General features: G+C 33.1%; 2 protein-coding genes across 2 annotated transcripts; one reads left to right on the top strand and one right to left on the bottom strand.

Annotated features, from left to right (window-relative positions):
• Positions 1-8,853: 8,853 nt before the first annotated feature.
• Positions 8,854-9,441, top strand: LOC131028496 (ubiquitin-conjugating enzyme E2 27-like). The gene has a single exon (XM_057958777.1). The coding sequence runs from the start codon at positions 8,854-8,856 to the stop codon at positions 9,439-9,441; it is 588 nt and encodes a 195-aa protein (XP_057814760.1).
• Positions 9,442-14,367: 4,926 nt separating this feature from the next.
• Positions 14,368-15,045, bottom strand: LOC131028476 (uncharacterized). The gene has a single exon (XM_057958760.2). The coding sequence runs from the start codon at positions 15,043-15,045 to the stop codon at positions 14,368-14,370; it is 678 nt and encodes a 225-aa protein (XP_057814743.1).
• Positions 15,046-18,284: the final 3,239 nt, after the last annotated feature.

The following is an 18,284-nucleotide window of genomic DNA, read 5'->3' as shown; positions in this document are numbered from 1 at the left end:
TATATATATATTTAATAATATATATAGAATAAACCGAGAGATATCCTTCTAGAGGCACCTATTTTTTTATTAATTTATCAACATTAAATGGCAATAGGCGCCTCAAGAAGAATATCTCTCAGCTTATTCTATATATATTATTAAATATATATAAGCTACTAGCACTTGCAGCATGAATTGAAAGACATTACATAAATTAATTTCAAATTATATATTGTTGTATAGTTGTATATTTTGTATTGGTACAGTGTTAGATATAGGATTCCATTTGGTTCAATTCTAGATTTATAATTATAGTTAGGATTGGAATCAAAATAGTAGGCCTAATTCAATAAGGATTAGAGTTCATTATGGTTTACTATTAGGGTTAGGATTTGATTTAGTTTAAAATAGTAGGCCTAATTCAATAAGGAATAGGGTTCATTTTGTCTTGCTATTAGGGTTAGAGTTATGGTTGTAGTTAGGGTTTACATCATTGTTGAGGTTAGGTTAATGGTCAGGGTTTGGATTTACATCATGTTTAGTGTTACAGTTATTATGATTACGCTAGGATTTAGGTTATGGTTAGATTATGTGTAGGGTTATAGTTTATATCATAGGGCTATGATTAGGGTTAGGAATATAGTTAGGGTTTACATCATTGTTAGGGTTAGGTTAATGATTAGGGTTTGGTTAATGATTAGGGTTTGGATTTACTTCATGATTAGGATTACTGATAGGGTTAAGATTGTGGTTAGGCTTTGGATTTATCATTATGGTGAGGATTATGTCTAGGGTTAAGGTTAGAGTTGGGATTATAGTTAGGGTTTACATCGTTGGTATGGTTAGGTTAATGGTTAGGGTTAAGGTTCTAGTTAGGCTTAATTTTTAGGTATATGGTTAGGATTATCTCTATGATTATCTCTATGATTAGAGTTTATATCATAAGGTTAGGGTTATGATTGAGGTTAGGGTTAGGGTTAAGGATTAGGTTTAGGATTATAGTTTGGGCTTACATCATTTTTAGGGTTAGGTTAATGGTAAGGGCTTGGATTTACATCATGTTTAGTGTTACAATTAATGTTAAAATTGTGGTTAGGCTTAGGATTTAGGGTTATGGTTAAGATTATATGTAGGGTTAGGACCTTTATATCATAGGGCTAGGGTGGTTATGGTTATGGGTTGGGGTTAGGATTATGTGTAGGGTTATGGTTTATATCATAGGGCTATGATTAGGGTTAGGATTATAGTTAGGGTTTACATCATTGTTAGGGTTAGGTTAATGATTAGGGTTTGGATTTACTTCATGATTAGGATTAGGGATAGGGTTAAGATTGTGGTTAGGCTTTGGATTTATCATTATGGTGAGGATTATGTCTAGGGTTAGGGTTAGAGTTAGGATTATAGTTAGGGTTTACATCATTGTTATGGTTAGGTTAATGGTTAGGGTTAAAGTTCTAGTTAGGCTTAATTTTTAGGTATATGGTTAGAATTATCTCTATGATTAGAGTTTATATCATAAGGTTAGGGTTATGATTATGGTTAGGGTTAGGGTTAAGGATTAGGTTTAGGATTATAGTTAGGGTTTACATCATTTTTAGGGTTAGGTTAATGGTTAGGGTTTGGATTTACATCAAGTTTAGTGTTACAATTAATGTTAAAATTGTGGTTAGGCTTAGGATTTAGGGTTATGCTTAAGATTATATGTAGGGTTAGGACCTTTATATCATAGGGCTAGGGAGGTTATGGTCATGGGTTAGGGTTAGGATTATAGGTAGGGTTTACATCATTGTTAGGGTGAGTTTAATGGTTAGGGTTTGGATTTACATCATGATTAGGGTTAGGGTTAAGATTGTGGTTAGGATTAGGATTTACATTTATGGTTAGTTTTATGTTTAAAGTTACAGTTTATACATCACCATGTTAGGGTGAGGGTTAGCACAATGGTTAGGGTTATGGTTAAGTTTAAGATTATGGTTAGGCTTAACATTTATAATTATGGTTAGGGTTATGTCAAGGGTTAGGATTTATATCATAGGAATAGGGTTAGGGTTAGGATTATAGATAGATTTTACATCATTGTTAGGGTTAGGTTAATGGTTAGAGTCAGGGTTAGGGTTAGGGTTAAGACTGTGTTTAGGCTTAGGATTTATGGTTATGGTTAGGATTATGTGTAGGGTTAGGATGTATATCATAGGGTTATACTCATGGTTAAGGGTCAGGGTTAGGGTTATAGTTATGGTTTGTATGACTTTTAGGGTTAGGTTAATGGTTAGGGTTATGGTTGTAGTAAGGGTTTATATCATTGTTAGAGTTAGGTTAATGGTTAGGCTTAGGATTTAGTAGTATTGTTATGATTATTTCTAGGTTTAGGGTTTATATCATGGGATTAAGATTAGGATTTATGATTATGGTTAGTTTTACATTTAGGGTTAGGGTTTATATCACAACGTTAGGGTTAGGATTAGCATCAAGGTTAGGGTTATAGTTAAGTTTATGATTGTGGTTCAAAGGATTAATATTTAAAATTATGGCTAGGGTTATGTCTATGGTTAGGGTTTATATCATAGGGTTAAGGGTTAGGGTTAGGATTATAGATAGATATTACATCATTCTTAGGTTTATGTTAATGGTTAGGGTTAGGGTCAGGGTCAAGATTATGTTTAGGCATATGATTTATGGTTATGCTTAGGATTATGTGTAGGGCTAGGGTTTATATAATAGGGTTAGACTTAGGGTTAGGGTTATAGTTGTGTTTTGCATCACTTTTAGGGTTGGGTTAATGGTTAGGGTTTGCATTTACATCATGGTTAGGGTTAAGGGTAGGGTTAGGGTTAAGATTGAGGTTATGCTTATGATTTAGGGTTATGTTTAGGATTATGTCCAAGGTTAGCTTTTATATCATAGGGTTACGGTTAGGATTAGGATTATTTTTATGGTTTATATCATTGTTAGGGTTAAGTTAATGGGTACAGTTTGGATTTACAACATGGTTAGGGTTAGGGTCCGGCTAATGGTCATGGTTTGCATCACTTTTATGGTTAGGATTGTAGTAAGGGTTTATATCATTGTTAGGGTTAGGTTAATGATTAGGTTTTGGATTTAGGGTTTAAGGTTAGAGTTAGGATTAGGGTTACAGTTATCGTTAGGGCCAGGATTTAATGTTACTATTATGATTATTTCTAGGGTTAGGGTTTATATCATGGGCTTAGGATCAGGGTTAGGATTAGGATTTACGATTATGGTTAATTTTATGTTTAGGGGTATAGTTTATATCACAATGTTAGGGTTAGGGTTTATATTAGAAGGTTAGAGTTAGGGTTAAGGGTTAGGGTTAGGATTATAGTTAGGGTTTACATCATTGCTAAGGTTAGGCTAATGGTTAGGGTTTAGATTTATATCATGGTTAGGATTAAGGTTAGGGAAAGGGTTAAGATTATGGTTAGGCTTAGGATTTAGGGTTTATATTTATTGTTATGGTTATAGTTTGGATTTATATCATGGGATTATAATTAGGGTCAGGATTAGGATTTACGATTATGGTTAGTTTTGTGTTTAGGGTTAGGGTTTATATCACAACATTTGGAGTGGGGTTAAGGGTTTAAGGTTTATATTAGAGGCTTAGACTTATAGTTTTAAGGGTTGGGGTTAGGATTGTAGTTAGGGTTTACATCATTGTTGGGGTTAGGCTAATGGTTAGGGTTAAGGTTAGGGATAGGGTTAATATTATGGTTATGCTTAGGATTTAGGGTTATGTTTAGGATTATGTGAAAGGTTAGGGTTTATATCATAGGGTTAGGGTTAGCATTAGGATTATGTTTATGGTTTATATCATTGTTAGGGTTAAGTTAATGGGTACACTTTGGATTTACAACATGGCTAGGGTTAGGGTTTGGCTAATGGTTATGGTTTGCATCACTTTTAGGGTTAGGTTAATGGTTAGGGTTAGGGTTGTAGTAAGGGTTTACATCATTGTTAGGGTTAGGTTAATGGTTAGGTTTTGGATTTAGGGTTTAAGGTTACAATTACGGTTAGTGTTACGATTATTGTTAGGGTCAGGATTTAATGGTACTATTATGATTATTTCTAGGGTTAAGGTTTATATCATGGGCTTAGGATCAGGGTTAGGATTAGGATTTATGATTATGGTTAATTTTATGTTTAGGGGTATAGTTTATATCACAATGTTAGGGTTAGGGTTTATATTAGAAGGTTAGAGTTAGGGTTAAGGGTTAGGGTTAGGATTATAGTTAGGGTTTACATCATTGCTAAGGTTAGTCTAATGGTTAGGGTTTAGATTTATATCATGGTTACGATTAAGGTTAGGGAAAGGGTTAAGATTATGGTTAGGCTTAGGATTTAGGGTAACATTTAGGATTATGTCTAGGTTTTGGGTTTATATTTATTGTTGTGGTTATAGTTTGGATTTATATTTATGGTTTGCATCACTTTTAGGGTTAGGTTAATGGTTAGGATTAGGATTGCACTACGGGTTTACATCATCATTAGGGTTAGGTTAATGGTTAGGTTTTGGATTTAGGGTTAAGGTTAGGGTTAGGTATATAATTATTGTTAAGATTAGTATTTAGTGTTATTGTTATGACTATTTCTAGGGTTAGGCTTTATATCATGGGATTATGATTAGGGTTAAGATTAGGATTTACAATTATGGTTATTTTTGTTTTTAAGGTTAGGATTTACATCACAACATTAGCATTGGGGTTAAGGGTTTAAGGTTTATATTAGAGGCTTAGAGTTATAGTTTAAGGGTTAGGGTTAGGATTGTAGTTAGGGTTTACATCATTGTTAGGGTTAGGCTAATGGTTAGGGTTAAGGTTAGGGATAGGGTTAAGATTATGGTTATGCTTAGGATTTAGGGTTATGTTTAGGATTATGTGCAATGTTAGGGTTTATATCATAGGGTTAGGGTTAGGATTAGGATTATGTTTATGGTTTATATCATTGTTAGGGTTAAGTTAATGGGTACACTTTGGATTTACAACATGGCTAGGGTTAGGGTTTGGCTAATGGTTATGGTTTGCATCACTTTTAGGGTTAGGTTAATGGTTAGGGTTAGGGTTGTAGTAAGGGTTTACATCATTGTTAGGGTTAGGTTAATGGTTAGGTTTTGGATTTAGGGTTTAAGGTTACAATTACGGTTAGTGTTATGATTATTGTTAGGGTCAGGATTTAATGTTACTATTATGATTATTTCTAGGGTTAGGGTTTATATCATGGGATTAGGATTAGGGTTGGGATTAGGATTTACGATTATGGTTAATTTTAATGTTTAGGGGTATAGTTTATATCACAATGTTAGGGTTAGGGTTTATATTAGAAGGTTAGAGTTAGGGTTAAGGGTTAGGGTTAGGATTATAGTTAGGGTTTACATCATTACTAAGGTTAGTCTAATGGTTAGGGTTTAGATTTATATCATGGTTACGATTAAGGTTAGGGAAAGGGTTAAGATTATGGTTAGGCTTAGGATTTAGGGTTACATTTCGGATTGTGTCTAAGTTTAAAGTTTATATTTATTGTTATGGTTATAGTTTGGATTTATATTTATTATTTGCATCACTTTTAGGGTTAGGTTAATGGTTAGGATTAGGATTGCAGTACGACTTTACATCATTGTTAGGGTTAGGTTAATGGTTAGGTTTTGGATTTAGGGTTAAGGATAGGGTTAGGTATATAATTGTTGTTAAGATTACTATTTAGTGTTATTGTTATGATTATTTCTAGGGTTAGGCTTTATATCATGGGATTATTATTAGGGTTATGATTAGGATTTATGATTATGGTTAGTTTTGTGTTTAGGGTTAGGGTTTATATCACAAAATTAGCATTGGGGTTAACGGTTTAAGGTTTATATTAGGGGGTTAGAGTTACGGTTTTAAGGGTTAGGGTTAGGATTGTAGTTAGGGTTTACATCATTGTTAGGGTTAGGCTAATGGTTAGGATTAAGGTTAGGGATAGGGTTAAGATTATCGTTAGGCTTAGGATTAGGCTTATGTTTAGGATTATCTCAAGGGTTAGGTTTTGTATCATAGGTTAAGTGTTAGTGTTAAGGGTTAGGGTTAGGATTATAGTAAGGGTGAAGTTAGGGTTATATTTAAGTTTAGGGTCAAGTTATGGTTTAGAGTTCAATCAGGTCTAGATTAGAGATATTGTCAAGGTGAGGGTTTTATTATGTTAAGGTTTTCATTATAGTTAGGGTTTGTATTTTTTTAATGTTGTTAAATGAATCAAAAATTAGTTCTAGAATAAATTTAAAACTAAAACTTAGATAACCTTCAATGATCAGAGTATGCTTTTAATGTTTATCAAATCCTAATGGTAATCAAACCAAAATATTAATTAAGGGTTTAACCTTTATGATATAATTTTAAAATTTTTAAAATTATATTGTTAGAGTTAACTTTAAGGTTAGGTTAGGGTTGACATTCAATTAGAGAGATTAGGTTTAGGGGTTAAGGTTATAGTTAATTAGAGTTTAGTTTGAAGGTAAGATAATAGGTAACTTTTGTAGGATAATGTATTCATAACACTTATAATAATTTTTTATAAAATATTAAAAGAATCTTTATTATTATGTACTTTTCTTATGAATATTTTGTTTCCTTATTTTAATATTTTTATGAAATAATTACGATTGAAACTTTGTTCTAATGACATAATGACATTTTAAAATAGCTTAAAATCACTTTTAATTGAAATGATATTTTTACTATAAATTTAAAATATAGACATTTTAAAATAATTTAAAGTTTCTTATAATTAAAATTGTCCTACACACAACCTTTATTCTAGCCCTAACCCTAATAGTTAATTAAGGCAAAATCTTAGTTGAATTCTTATCAAACCCTAATGTTAATAAAATCAAATACTTAATTAAGGGTTTAACCTTTATTAAATAATTTGAAACATCAATAAAACATTTAAAAATTATTTGAATAATAATAAAATTAACAAAGGTTGTATCAAAATATACTTTATTAATAAATATATTAGATTAAGAATAAATGAGTATCATCAATAGTAATTTGATATTTCTATTTTTTTCTTATACTTATTTATGTAATATGTAAATTATTTATATATTTTAAAATAAAAGTTAAACTTATACTCTATAGGCATTAGTAAAAGTTAATTGATATTAAATTGTTAGAGTATGGTTTTAGTTGTGAAATTGAAAAAAGAAAAGAAATTAATCTAAATATATTAACAAAATTTCTATTCTACCCTTTTTGTTTTTGCATGAAAATCAATTCAAATTTTAAAATTAAAATAAATTTATTTTTAAATGTTGTTAAATGAATCAACAATTAGTTTTAGAATAAATTTAAAACTAAAACTTATATAAATTTAAATTTTTAGAGTATGCTTTTGAATGTTTATCAAACCCTAATGGTAATCAATCCAAAAAATTAATTAAGAGTTTAAACTTTTATGATATAATTTGAAAAATTTTAAAACTATATGATTAGAGTTAACTTTAAGATTAGGTTAGGGTTTTCATTTAATTAGAGAGATTAGATTTAGGGGTTAAGGTTATAGTTAATTAGAGTTTAGCCTTAACTTAAGGCTATAAATAGGTAACTATTGGAGGATAATGCATTCATAACACTTATTGTCATTTTTTATAAAATATTACAAAAGTCTTTAATATTATGTACTTCTTATGAATATTGTTTTTCCTTATTTGAATTTTTTTATGAAACAATTACCATGAAACTTTGTTCTAATGATTTATTATAATTAAAATATAGACATTTTAAAATAGTTAAAAGTTTCTTATCATTAAAATTATCTTACTCATAACCTTTATTCTATCCCTAACCATGACAGTAAGAGTTTAACCTTTATATAACTTTCAATTAGAGTAAGATTTTATTCTAACATTGAAAAAGAAAAGAAATTAATTTAGACATATAAGAAACATTTTTAAACATTTTTATTCTACCTTTTCTTTTTGCATGTCGTAAAATAGATTTACAACTCTCACTAGCATCTTGCATTCCTTAATACTCACTACTGCAACATATACAAAAATATAAAATGCAAAACCCTAAATTAAATACAACAAAACCAAATATTATATAAAAACCTTAAATATTTTGAAAGTGATGATTACAATAGGCAAATGCACAAATCTATAATTCATATACCAGTCATTCACAATCACGAGAACAATAATTCACAAATGAATAAATGCTAAAGAATCCCTCTGCAACCCCAATCCAGATCAAGATCAACCCTCCTGTACCAACAAATTTGTATTAGTTATTCATACAATAATAACATAAAAATCTACTTTCATACTAAATAGGTGGTTAATTTGGATTCACCATGCATTGCACTGAATATCATTACAAAACATTATTAATTAAAATGATGCATTGAAAATAAGTTATCCAGTTTTCATTTTTTAATTTCTTACTTTTTCTTTTTATCATTCTTAAGTAGATTAAACTTCAATAAAACTACTCATTATAACTAAAACCTTCTAATGAAATCTTTATACCATAAACCAACCTTCTAATGTCAACTTAAATATACCTAAAACAGAGAATTTCCTTCCTCTCAATGAAATCTCCACACAGAGTTTGAAATGATCGATGATTTTTTTCTTTTCCAAAGATAATAGCTTGTTATCCTGTGTAAAAATAGCATAATCTTCCGAAGAAATCTATATTGCCCACATATATATTGTGTTCATATACAACATATTCTCAATCACATAAACCAAAAAACTAAATTGCAGAGGATTCTACAAGTAGATGTAAAGATCCAGTATCAAGTAGATGTAAAGATCCAGTATCCTTCTTGCCTGTACAATGAGAGAAGACTGGCATTAGTATTAGCATTTTGACAATGGTGGACACCAAACGCGTACAGAGGGAATTGACCCAAATAGAGAAAGATAAGAATTTAACAGGAGTAAGCATTAAAGTTTTTGAGGAGAATGATATGTCACATCTGTGTGGAACAATTGCAGGCCCCATGGACAGCCCTTATGAACAGGGCTCCTTCCAGATTGACATCCGTTTGCCAGAAGGGTATCCATTTGAGCCACCAAAGATGCAATTTATAACAAAAGTTTGGCATCCCAATATCAGTAGCCAAAATGGTGCAATATGCCTGGATATCTTAAGAAACGAGTGGAGCCCAGCTCTAACCTTGAAAACCACATTAATTTCTCTACAAGCTTTGCTTTCAACACCTGAACCTAATGATCCTCAGGACGCCATGGTGGCACGGCAATACTTGAATGATTATCCAAAATTCTTGGTCACTGCACGTCATAGGACACAATCTTTTGCAAAGAGGAGAGTACTAGGAATGGAAGAAAAGGTATCGAAGTTCGTTGAAATGGGGTTTGATGAGAATGCAGTCAGAAATGCTCTACAGCAGTTGAGAGGGGATGAAGATATGGCACTTGAGAAGCTATGCAGTGGCTAAGATAAAAGTTTTGATTCAAAAAGTTTTATACCTCCATCATATTTATATTTTCTAAGATATTAAGTACATTTGCTCAATTTAGCAAACTCTCTATATCTTTCCTTAATAAAATGATGATTATGAAAATTTTATAGTTTTCAAGCATATTGGTGAAGAATCTGATTCAATCACACATTTCATTGATTGATGGCTATTATTAGTACTTCCTTTAGCCTAGTAATATTGCAATCAGATATAATTCATTTTGTTAACTGATTATTATTCAATTATTTTTCTATCAATTAGAATTATGGTTTTTAATAATATAAAAAATTATACAATAATATTATACTATAATCATAATGAATTAGTAATATAATAATTAAAATATATAAAAATTAACAATTTACACAGGAATATAAATAATCCATATTTTCATTTCATTTTTACTTACCCCATTTCCCATGTTTGATATTTATTATTAGAAAATTAATTATTTATTTAATTAAATTTTAAAATTTTAAAAACTTATCTATGAATAATAAATTGTTCATAATTGCTTTATTTTTACCAAATATATAAAATAGCAATATAGTAATTAGAAAATTAAAATAAGTGTATGAAATTTTACAATAAGTTAATATGAATAATAAATTGTTCATAATTCCAGCAATATAGTAATTATTAACTAAAAATAAATCTATTAAATTTACAATAGGTTAATAGAACTTAGATTACTATTATGAATTTTTAATGATAAAAATTATATATTTGAAAAGTGGTTATTTATAAATTGAATTTTAAAATTAATAACTATTTATAATACATTAATCAATTATTATTATTATTTAATTTATCAAGTTTACTGTCTCAATAAATCTATTAAATTTCAAATATATTAGAAGTTTATATTAAATATTTTGTAAACTTGATATATTGTAAATTAATATATTATCAATAAATCTGTCAAGTTTAAAAAATATGTATTTTGATATATTACATTTACAACAAATGTATTATAAATTTATTTTTTTATGGTAAGTGCTATCAGCTGTGGGGATAGCCCCCTATATTAATAAAAGAAAGATAATACATAGTTCTAATACCATGAATCCATAACAAAAATCTCTTCATATTAAGATAGGCATAGCACCAAAATGACCCAACTACAAACCATGGCATATACATCCAAGCTAGCCGAACACCATATCCTATCCCTAGTTTTGCCTAATAAAATAAAGGATCTCCACCACTGCATCCCCTGTGCTGAGGAGATTGTCAGTTGACCCCTCCGTGAGCCACCAATCCTCTGAATCCAAGAGCCTCAGGAAGTTGTTGAGGTTGCCGCTCAACATTCCTGCCTTGAAAGAGCTCCAGGCCTCCCTCGCAAACAGGGCCTTCCTGCGCTACACCACTCTGCGAGTCACCTCACCACCATCCGCCTCTTCCTCACCACTATCTGGGTTTGGCTCCTCTTCCATGTCCTAATCTCTCCCCTCTCCCTCGTATTCTTCCTCCTCTTCTCCTGCTTCCATTTCCACGTCCTCCTCACCTTCGAACTCGTCCTTCCCCTCTCGCGATGATTCCTTTGTATTTGACTCGGAAGAAATGCTTTCGGCAAGTTCAAAATACTATTTTAGGATGCTCTCCCTAGCCCCTTCTCGTAGTTCAAATATGGCATCCGCCATGACATGTATGTTTACCGGATTGACAAATCCTTGCATTAGACCAACACCTTCCACCCATGACTCTAGGATATCTACAATGGGAGTGGTTACTGCTCCATACACTAGGCCATCACACTAATGCCGCTCTAAGCTCAAGGAGCAGTCCACCAGGGTGATAATAGCCCCACAAATTTCTTCCTCCAACACGAACAAGTTGAAGCATTGGTGCTCCAGAGATTTTTCACAGTTAACACAACTCAGACCCACAAAAGACAACATTTTGGCTAATCAAAATTAATATGTTCATCTCGACCTTGTTCCTACTTAAAAAGCAAGTGGACTTCTAGAAACATCCAACTCTCATTTCAATTATGGGATTCGCGCACTACACCACATGCTTCAATCTGCCTACGGATTGACTAACTTATGCTTGTCATCGCCATTTTCTGTATACATCATGAAGAACCTCTGCCCATTTCTGATTTCCTTTTAGTCCCTGTGCTTTCTCAAGAGGCATATCCATCAATCATCGTCTAACCAATCCCCATACGATTTGGAATCTCTTTAAGGATGGCTTCCAAAATAGTTGTGTTTGCATCCTCTATTACGAATATGCTTGTACTAAGATCCTTATCGATCCGAATATTGGCCAAAAGATCTACCACCTTATTTCCTTCCCTAAAGGTATGATTGAGTTCAAAGGACAAAATAGACCCCAAAAGCTTATTTATATAAGGTATCCACTTATCTAGTTTCCAGTTTTGGAATCGAGACTTAGAGATACCGTTTATGATAATTTGTGAGTCTCCTTCAATGATTACTTTGTCAAACCCTTTCTAAACACATAACTCCAAACCAGCTGCCAAAGCCATTATCTCTGCTTCATTATTAGTAGCAAATCCCAAACTCCCAAATAGGCCTCACTTCAAATGACCCGAGGAATCTCTTATAACCGCACCAATACCTGATAACCCAAGATTTTGTTTGCATACTCTATCAAAATTCAACTTCACCCAATCACCTAGTGGAGGCAACCATCTAACAAGCTTCCTATTGGTATATATAGCTGGGGGCACCCTAATCTCTAGTCCTTGAGCATCCAATTACGTTTCATATCCCTGTCCCACCTACTAAACCTGAATGATTTAATTTTGTGGGGTTTGTCATTAATCACTTCTTCAATAGCCACCTTGATTTTGAAGATCACCTCCTCCACCGAAAGATAATATTCTCTGGAAATCCTCATTTTCCTCTCTTTCTAGATGTGCCAAACTAGCAAACTAGGGGTAATTAGCCACAAGCCACTCCACTTCGAGTGACCTGCTTTAGGCCACACAAGAAGGTAATCTTTAAGGAACTTATTTTTAGCCAAGAAGAAATGAAAATTATCCACAAGCCAATTCTAGCATGCATCCACGAAGGAACAATGAAAGAGTAAATGGTTAGCTATCTCTTCACTCCCTTTGCACATAACACACCAACTCAGACCTGAAATCCCAATAAGCGTCAATCTGTCACCAATAAGAATTTTGCCATGTAGTTAAATCCACAGAAAGGCTCCAGCTTTAGGAAGGCCAATATTGTTCCAACAAAGATAGTAGGGCCACTTGATTTCTCTAATTCTGCGGCGTTGGATCTCATACCCCAATTTCACACTATACTTACCCAATTTGGAAGCACACCAAAATATGGTATCCTCCTATTCCGACTGCGGGATGCTTCTTTTTTTCAAAATATCAGCCAACTTTAGACATAGTGATCTCTCTCCAATATCAATAGTTTTCCATCCCAACACCCCACCCGTGGTCAAGCTGTCGTCAACATTATCCTTAACAAAAAGGTCGACCTTGCTTTCAACCTCACAGACCCATTATTTTTTACAAATAAGTCACCAAGCACCTGCTCACCTTCCCATGAGTTGCACCAGAACAGAGTCGTTTGCCCATTTCTAATGCGCTAAGAGATATGATCGGTGATAATGGTCCTACAATCCCACAAGAAATTCCAATTCGAAGAGCCTCTAGCAACATTGACAATGGTGAGGATCCTATTCGGATTCTCCAAATCCAAATATTTTCTCCTAAATAGTCTACACCATAACTTGTTCGGATTTTCATACATTTTCCAAGACAATTTCTCCCCCAACGCAAGGTTTTGAAGTTCCATCTTCCTCAACCCTACTCCACCTTCTTCCTTAAGCAGGCACATGGTATCCCAATTGATTAGGGGAATCTTCCTCTGATCTTTGGCACCTTCCCATACAAATTTCCTGAGAAAACCATCCAACTTCCTCCCAGCCACATGCCGAGAGAACAAATCTGACCATAGTCAAATGCCCTGCTTGAGAGAGCCATCTGTTCTTCCACTTTTTAGATTTTGATTGGCACGAATGAATAGTATCTTCCTAGGTCCTAAGTATTTAATGGGAAACACTCCGATTTTGAACTCCAAGAGGTTTGAAATTTTGGTTTGAAAAGATTTGCTGGTGTTGAAGAAGAAGACCTACGATTTGTCCTTGTTCATCGCCTAACCTGAATCTTGAGTGTAAATGTCCAAGACATTCTTCATTTCCTTCACTTCTTTCATGGATGCTTCACCAAATCAAATTTTATCATCCACAAATTGCAAATGTGTGATGGCCTCAAAATTTTCATGCATCCTGATGCCTTTCCAACAACCTTCATGATTTCTCCTTTTGATAAAATTGTGCAACACTTCAGCGATTAGGACAAATAGAGATGGGGAAAGAGGATCCCCTTACCGGAGCCCATTTGCAGCCTCAAAGAATCCACAGACCGCTCCATTTACAATCATAGAAAAACTCACCAAAGGAATATAGAATTTAATGCAATCAATCCAATCTTTAGGGAAGCCAAATTTATCAAGAATACAAACAAGAAAATCCCAAACCAATTTGTCATAAGCTTTAGCAACATCCAGTTTAATGGACATACCTTTGTGTTTTCCTTTCTGCATGAAATGCAGCACCTCTGCTACCAAAATGATACTATCTCTAGTTCTCTACCAGGAGTGAAACCATTTTGGTTTTTAGAAATTAAATTGGGCATCACTTTATTGAGTCTATTGGCCATAGATTTCGAGATGATTTTGTATATCATGTTGCACAACGAAATAGGCCTAAAATTGCCATGGTCTCGCAGTCTTCTTTCTTGGGAATCAACACAATCATGGTGTGGTTCAATTCTCTAACAAATGTATGTTTTTTCCTGAACTCTTCAACAATCATCCAAATGTCTCTACCCATGAAATCCCAACATTTTTAAAACAAATCTGTAGTCATCCCATCTGGTCTAGGGGATTTGTTTGGGTGTACTCCAAATGTCACAACCTTCACTTCTTCCATGGAGTAAGGAGCTACTAGCAAATCTACATCTGAACTGGAAATCAAATTTTTGTTAATATTCTCTTCTACAAGGTGTTCAAATTCCATTCCTCCCAAGTCAGAATTCCCTAGAACTTTTTGAAAATGATTAAGTGCATAATTTTGTATCTCCTCATCTGATGTCCTCCATTGACCAAACTCATCCTTTATGGAATTGATCTTATCATGGATTCTTCTGGCTTTCAAAGATGCATGAAAGAATTTGGTGTTACGATCGCCCTCTGAAATCCATAGCTCCCTAGACTTATCCCTCCAAAAAACTTCTTCTATTTTCAAAACATTATGGTACTCCTCCTTCAAATTATTTTCTAGCTTAAATTCCTCCTTATTCATCCCATTCAACATCAATTTTTGGTTTAAAGCTTCAAGTTCCCCCTCTATTCTCAATTTTTCAAAAAAAATGTTTTTGAAGCTCGAAATGTTCCAGGCCTTAATCTTTTGTTTTAATACTTGAAGCCTTTTGGCAAATCTGAAACTAGGGGTGCCCACGAAAGAGTCTCCTTCCAGCCACCACTCCTTAAGCTTATCCTTAAAGCTCGGGTCACACCACCACATACTAAGGAATTTTAAATATCCCCTTTGTTTATGGGACTCCTTTCCTATTGATAGAGAGATTGGTAAATGATCAGAGCGACACTAGGGAATGATGTTAGAGGCCAAGAACATATCCCCTATCAGTCATCAATCTCCAGCAAAACACCTATCCAGTCTTTAGGATACTTTATAAAAATTCAACCTTCTGTTAGTCCAGGTAAATTTGCCTTTTTTTGGAACTATATTAATAAGATTATTGTGTTCAATAAAATCCCTGAAGTCCTCCATCACCTTTGAGCTTTTTCTAAGACCTCCTTCTTTCTCATCCACATCTAGCAAAGAATTGAAATCCCCAGCTATGATAACTTTATCATTCTCAACTAGACGTACTTGCTCTAAAATTTCTCTCCAAACCTTCAATTTGTCTTCGTCTTCATCGGGCCATAAACATTGAAAATTGGAAAGTGAAAATTTTTACCAATTCCTTTCATCTCACACACCATCCAGTTCTCATGGGATGCAATGGGTACTACCTCTACATTAACTAGATTCCAAACCACACCTAGGCCACCAATAGTGTCGATTGCATCTTGAAATAAACCATCTCATTTAGAACAAGAATCAATAAACTGCCCAGTTTTATCTCCACCAAGCTTGGTCTCTTGTAGCAGTAACACATCAGGATTGTGAATACTCAAAAAATGCTTCACCAAGCATTTCTTGTCAGGGGCAGAAAGACCCCTGACATTCCAGGAAGTGATTTTCATTTCTTACCAAGGGAGAGCCCATCTCCCTTGCCTTTCTTCATAAAATCCATGACACTAATGATGCCTTTTTCCTTTGCTCTCGCCTCTCTTTTCTGACGGTTACTTCTCCTACCTCTTAAACCTTTGGCCTTCCCCAACAATGCATTAGCTGACTGACTGATACATCTTGGATCAATGTTTTCCAACTCATCTTCTAGAAACAAATCATCATCTGATCCCTTCTCGAATTCAAATTCGGTATCTGCAAGTTCTTTGCATGAGGGGTTGATTTTTGAGGTATTTGGAACCACGTCAATCTCCCTCCCTGCATTAATATTCGCTTTCAGACACTCACCATTGTCACCTAGGACTATGTTCGTATCTTCCTTTCTTGTATCTTTCGGATGGCACGAGCCTGAATTCAAAGAAGTCAGAAGGTTCATTTCTCAGTTATCACCAGATTTCTTCCCTTCTTGACCCATAACCGTTTTTGATGAATTTCCCGACCTCTGTCTCCAACACTAGGTTGGCTTCCTAAGGACATTCTTGGCCTTCCTTGTAAACATCTTGCAGTCATCCAAACCGTGAAACGTGATCCTGCATCTAGGGTATTTCTTAGTTTCTTTTTCAATTTCCACTTGTTGGTGCCATTCACCGCTTGTAGTTAAAAGTGTGATGGCCTTAGGAATCCTTTTAACTGCTGCAATCCTTAACCTGACATGTTTGCAGAGATCCTCCTCATCATCAAAATCTTCTTCTAATAGAGTCCCCAAGGTTCTGAGAATCTTTTCCAGAAGAGCCTCACTCTAGTATTCAATGGGTAAATTGCACATTCTGATCCATACCAATGGAGAGTATATAGCCAATGGCATTGGATCAAAGTTCAGGGACCATGGCTGTCAATATAGTGTGTGATTGTTAACAAACCAATTCTCCTCGTTTAGAATTTGATTCCTATCTTCACCATCTTCGAACAAGACCACGAAGAAGCCTTTAGGGATGAATTTGGTGATAGTCTGCAGTCCCCAATTGTCTTCCACCCATTTCTTAATTTCCTTTCTTGACCAGTTTAGCCAGATAATTCTTGCAATGACCACGTGCTTTTCCCAAAAGAGCACATCCTCCTCCAATTCCTCTTTCAGATCGATGCAAATCCCCTCTGGATTAAACCTTTTCCCTCCAGGACTGCTATTGATGTCTAACGGCATTTGCAGAGCCCTTTTATGTTTTCCTATAACTTGATAATTTATTATTTTATTTTAATATATTATAAATTTAATATACTATAAAATAAAATAATAATAATGATAATAATTACTCTTAATCATTAATTTATTAAAAAAATCTTAAAATTATAATTAATTTATGAAAATTATAATTATAATTACATTTAAGATTAAGATTACAATTACAATTAAATAGAAAACTAACAAAGACAAATTCTCACCAATAAGTAACACTTGTTATAAATGAAAACAATAAGAATTGAATTTAAAAATTACTTCAAATAAAAATTCCTCAAGTGAAAACAATAGAAATAGAATTTAAAAATTACTTCAAATAAAAATTCCTTCAAAAATATGGCATTTAGTATTTAAAGACCAGTATGAAAAGGCAGCTTAGTGTGTAGAAGTGGCGGTATGTGTGTAACCTATTGTAGAAACGGAGCTGTTTTGAAATCAAAATAGTAGTCTGCATGTTAATTTGAATGTTGTGCAATAAATTGTGGAAATTAAGAAAATAAATAATAATTAGAATAGAGAAGAGATCTGTAAGAAAATGAAGCGGCTGCCGAAGTACAACTACTCTCAAGTCGTCTCGTCTACCACTTCTGCCATTTTTATGCTCAAGAGTTTCATGGAGGGTAGAGATGGAGGCGAGGACTTTGAGTTAACTATTATAACAATTTGAATAGAAAACATTAAAAAATGGTGTCAATTAAATTCTCACATTTCTAAACAATTATTGAATGCCTTTCAACATTAATTAATATTTTTTTATTAAAAAATCTAAAATAATCAGAGTTGCATAGTAACCAAAATATCAAATACAAAGATAGCCAAAAAAGAAAAAAAGGAAAAAAGAAAAAAGAAAACTAAAGAACTACATTATCCCATGAGAGAAGGAACACGAGAGATATGTTATTGGACATACATATCTATTGTTATTAATTTTATTTGTGCAATATAACTTGTACATAAATTTGAGAAGGGAAAAACATTAATATAAGTTAACTAACTAAATGCAATTAGCTTATCTATTAATTAATCATATTTATTATTAATAAATAAGAAAATTGTGTTTGCTATCCTGGAAAATTAAATGTAAAGAAGGATAATGTTACTTACCTTATGATCAAATAATACATGCTTTTGTAAAATAGGTATCTTAGATTCTATGTTAATTTAGCTTTCTATATGGGATCAATTCCAATAGTTTAGGTCAATTTTGCGATCATGGATTCAACCATGGGGTTCAAATTTGACCCTAGTTAGTGTGTACCTCTACTCTATT

This window comes from Cryptomeria japonica, chromosome 5 (genome assembly GCF_030272615.1).
Source record: "Cryptomeria japonica chromosome 5, Sugi_1.0, whole genome shotgun sequence".
Lineage (NCBI taxonomy): Eukaryota > Viridiplantae > Streptophyta > Pinopsida > Cupressales > Cupressaceae > Cryptomeria > Cryptomeria japonica.
The sequence above is the reverse complement of the archived record's forward strand: the minus strand, read 5'-3'. Positions and strand labels throughout refer to the sequence as shown.

Coding starts and splice junctions, on each gene's coding strand:
- LOC131028476 (XM_057958760.2), bottom strand. CDS start 15,045: ATGTGGTGGTGTGACCCGAGCTTTAAGGATAAGCTTAAGGAGTGGTGG.
- LOC131028496 (XM_057958777.1), top strand. CDS start 8,854: ATGGTGGACACCAAACGCGTACAGAGGGAATTGACCCAAATAGAGAAA.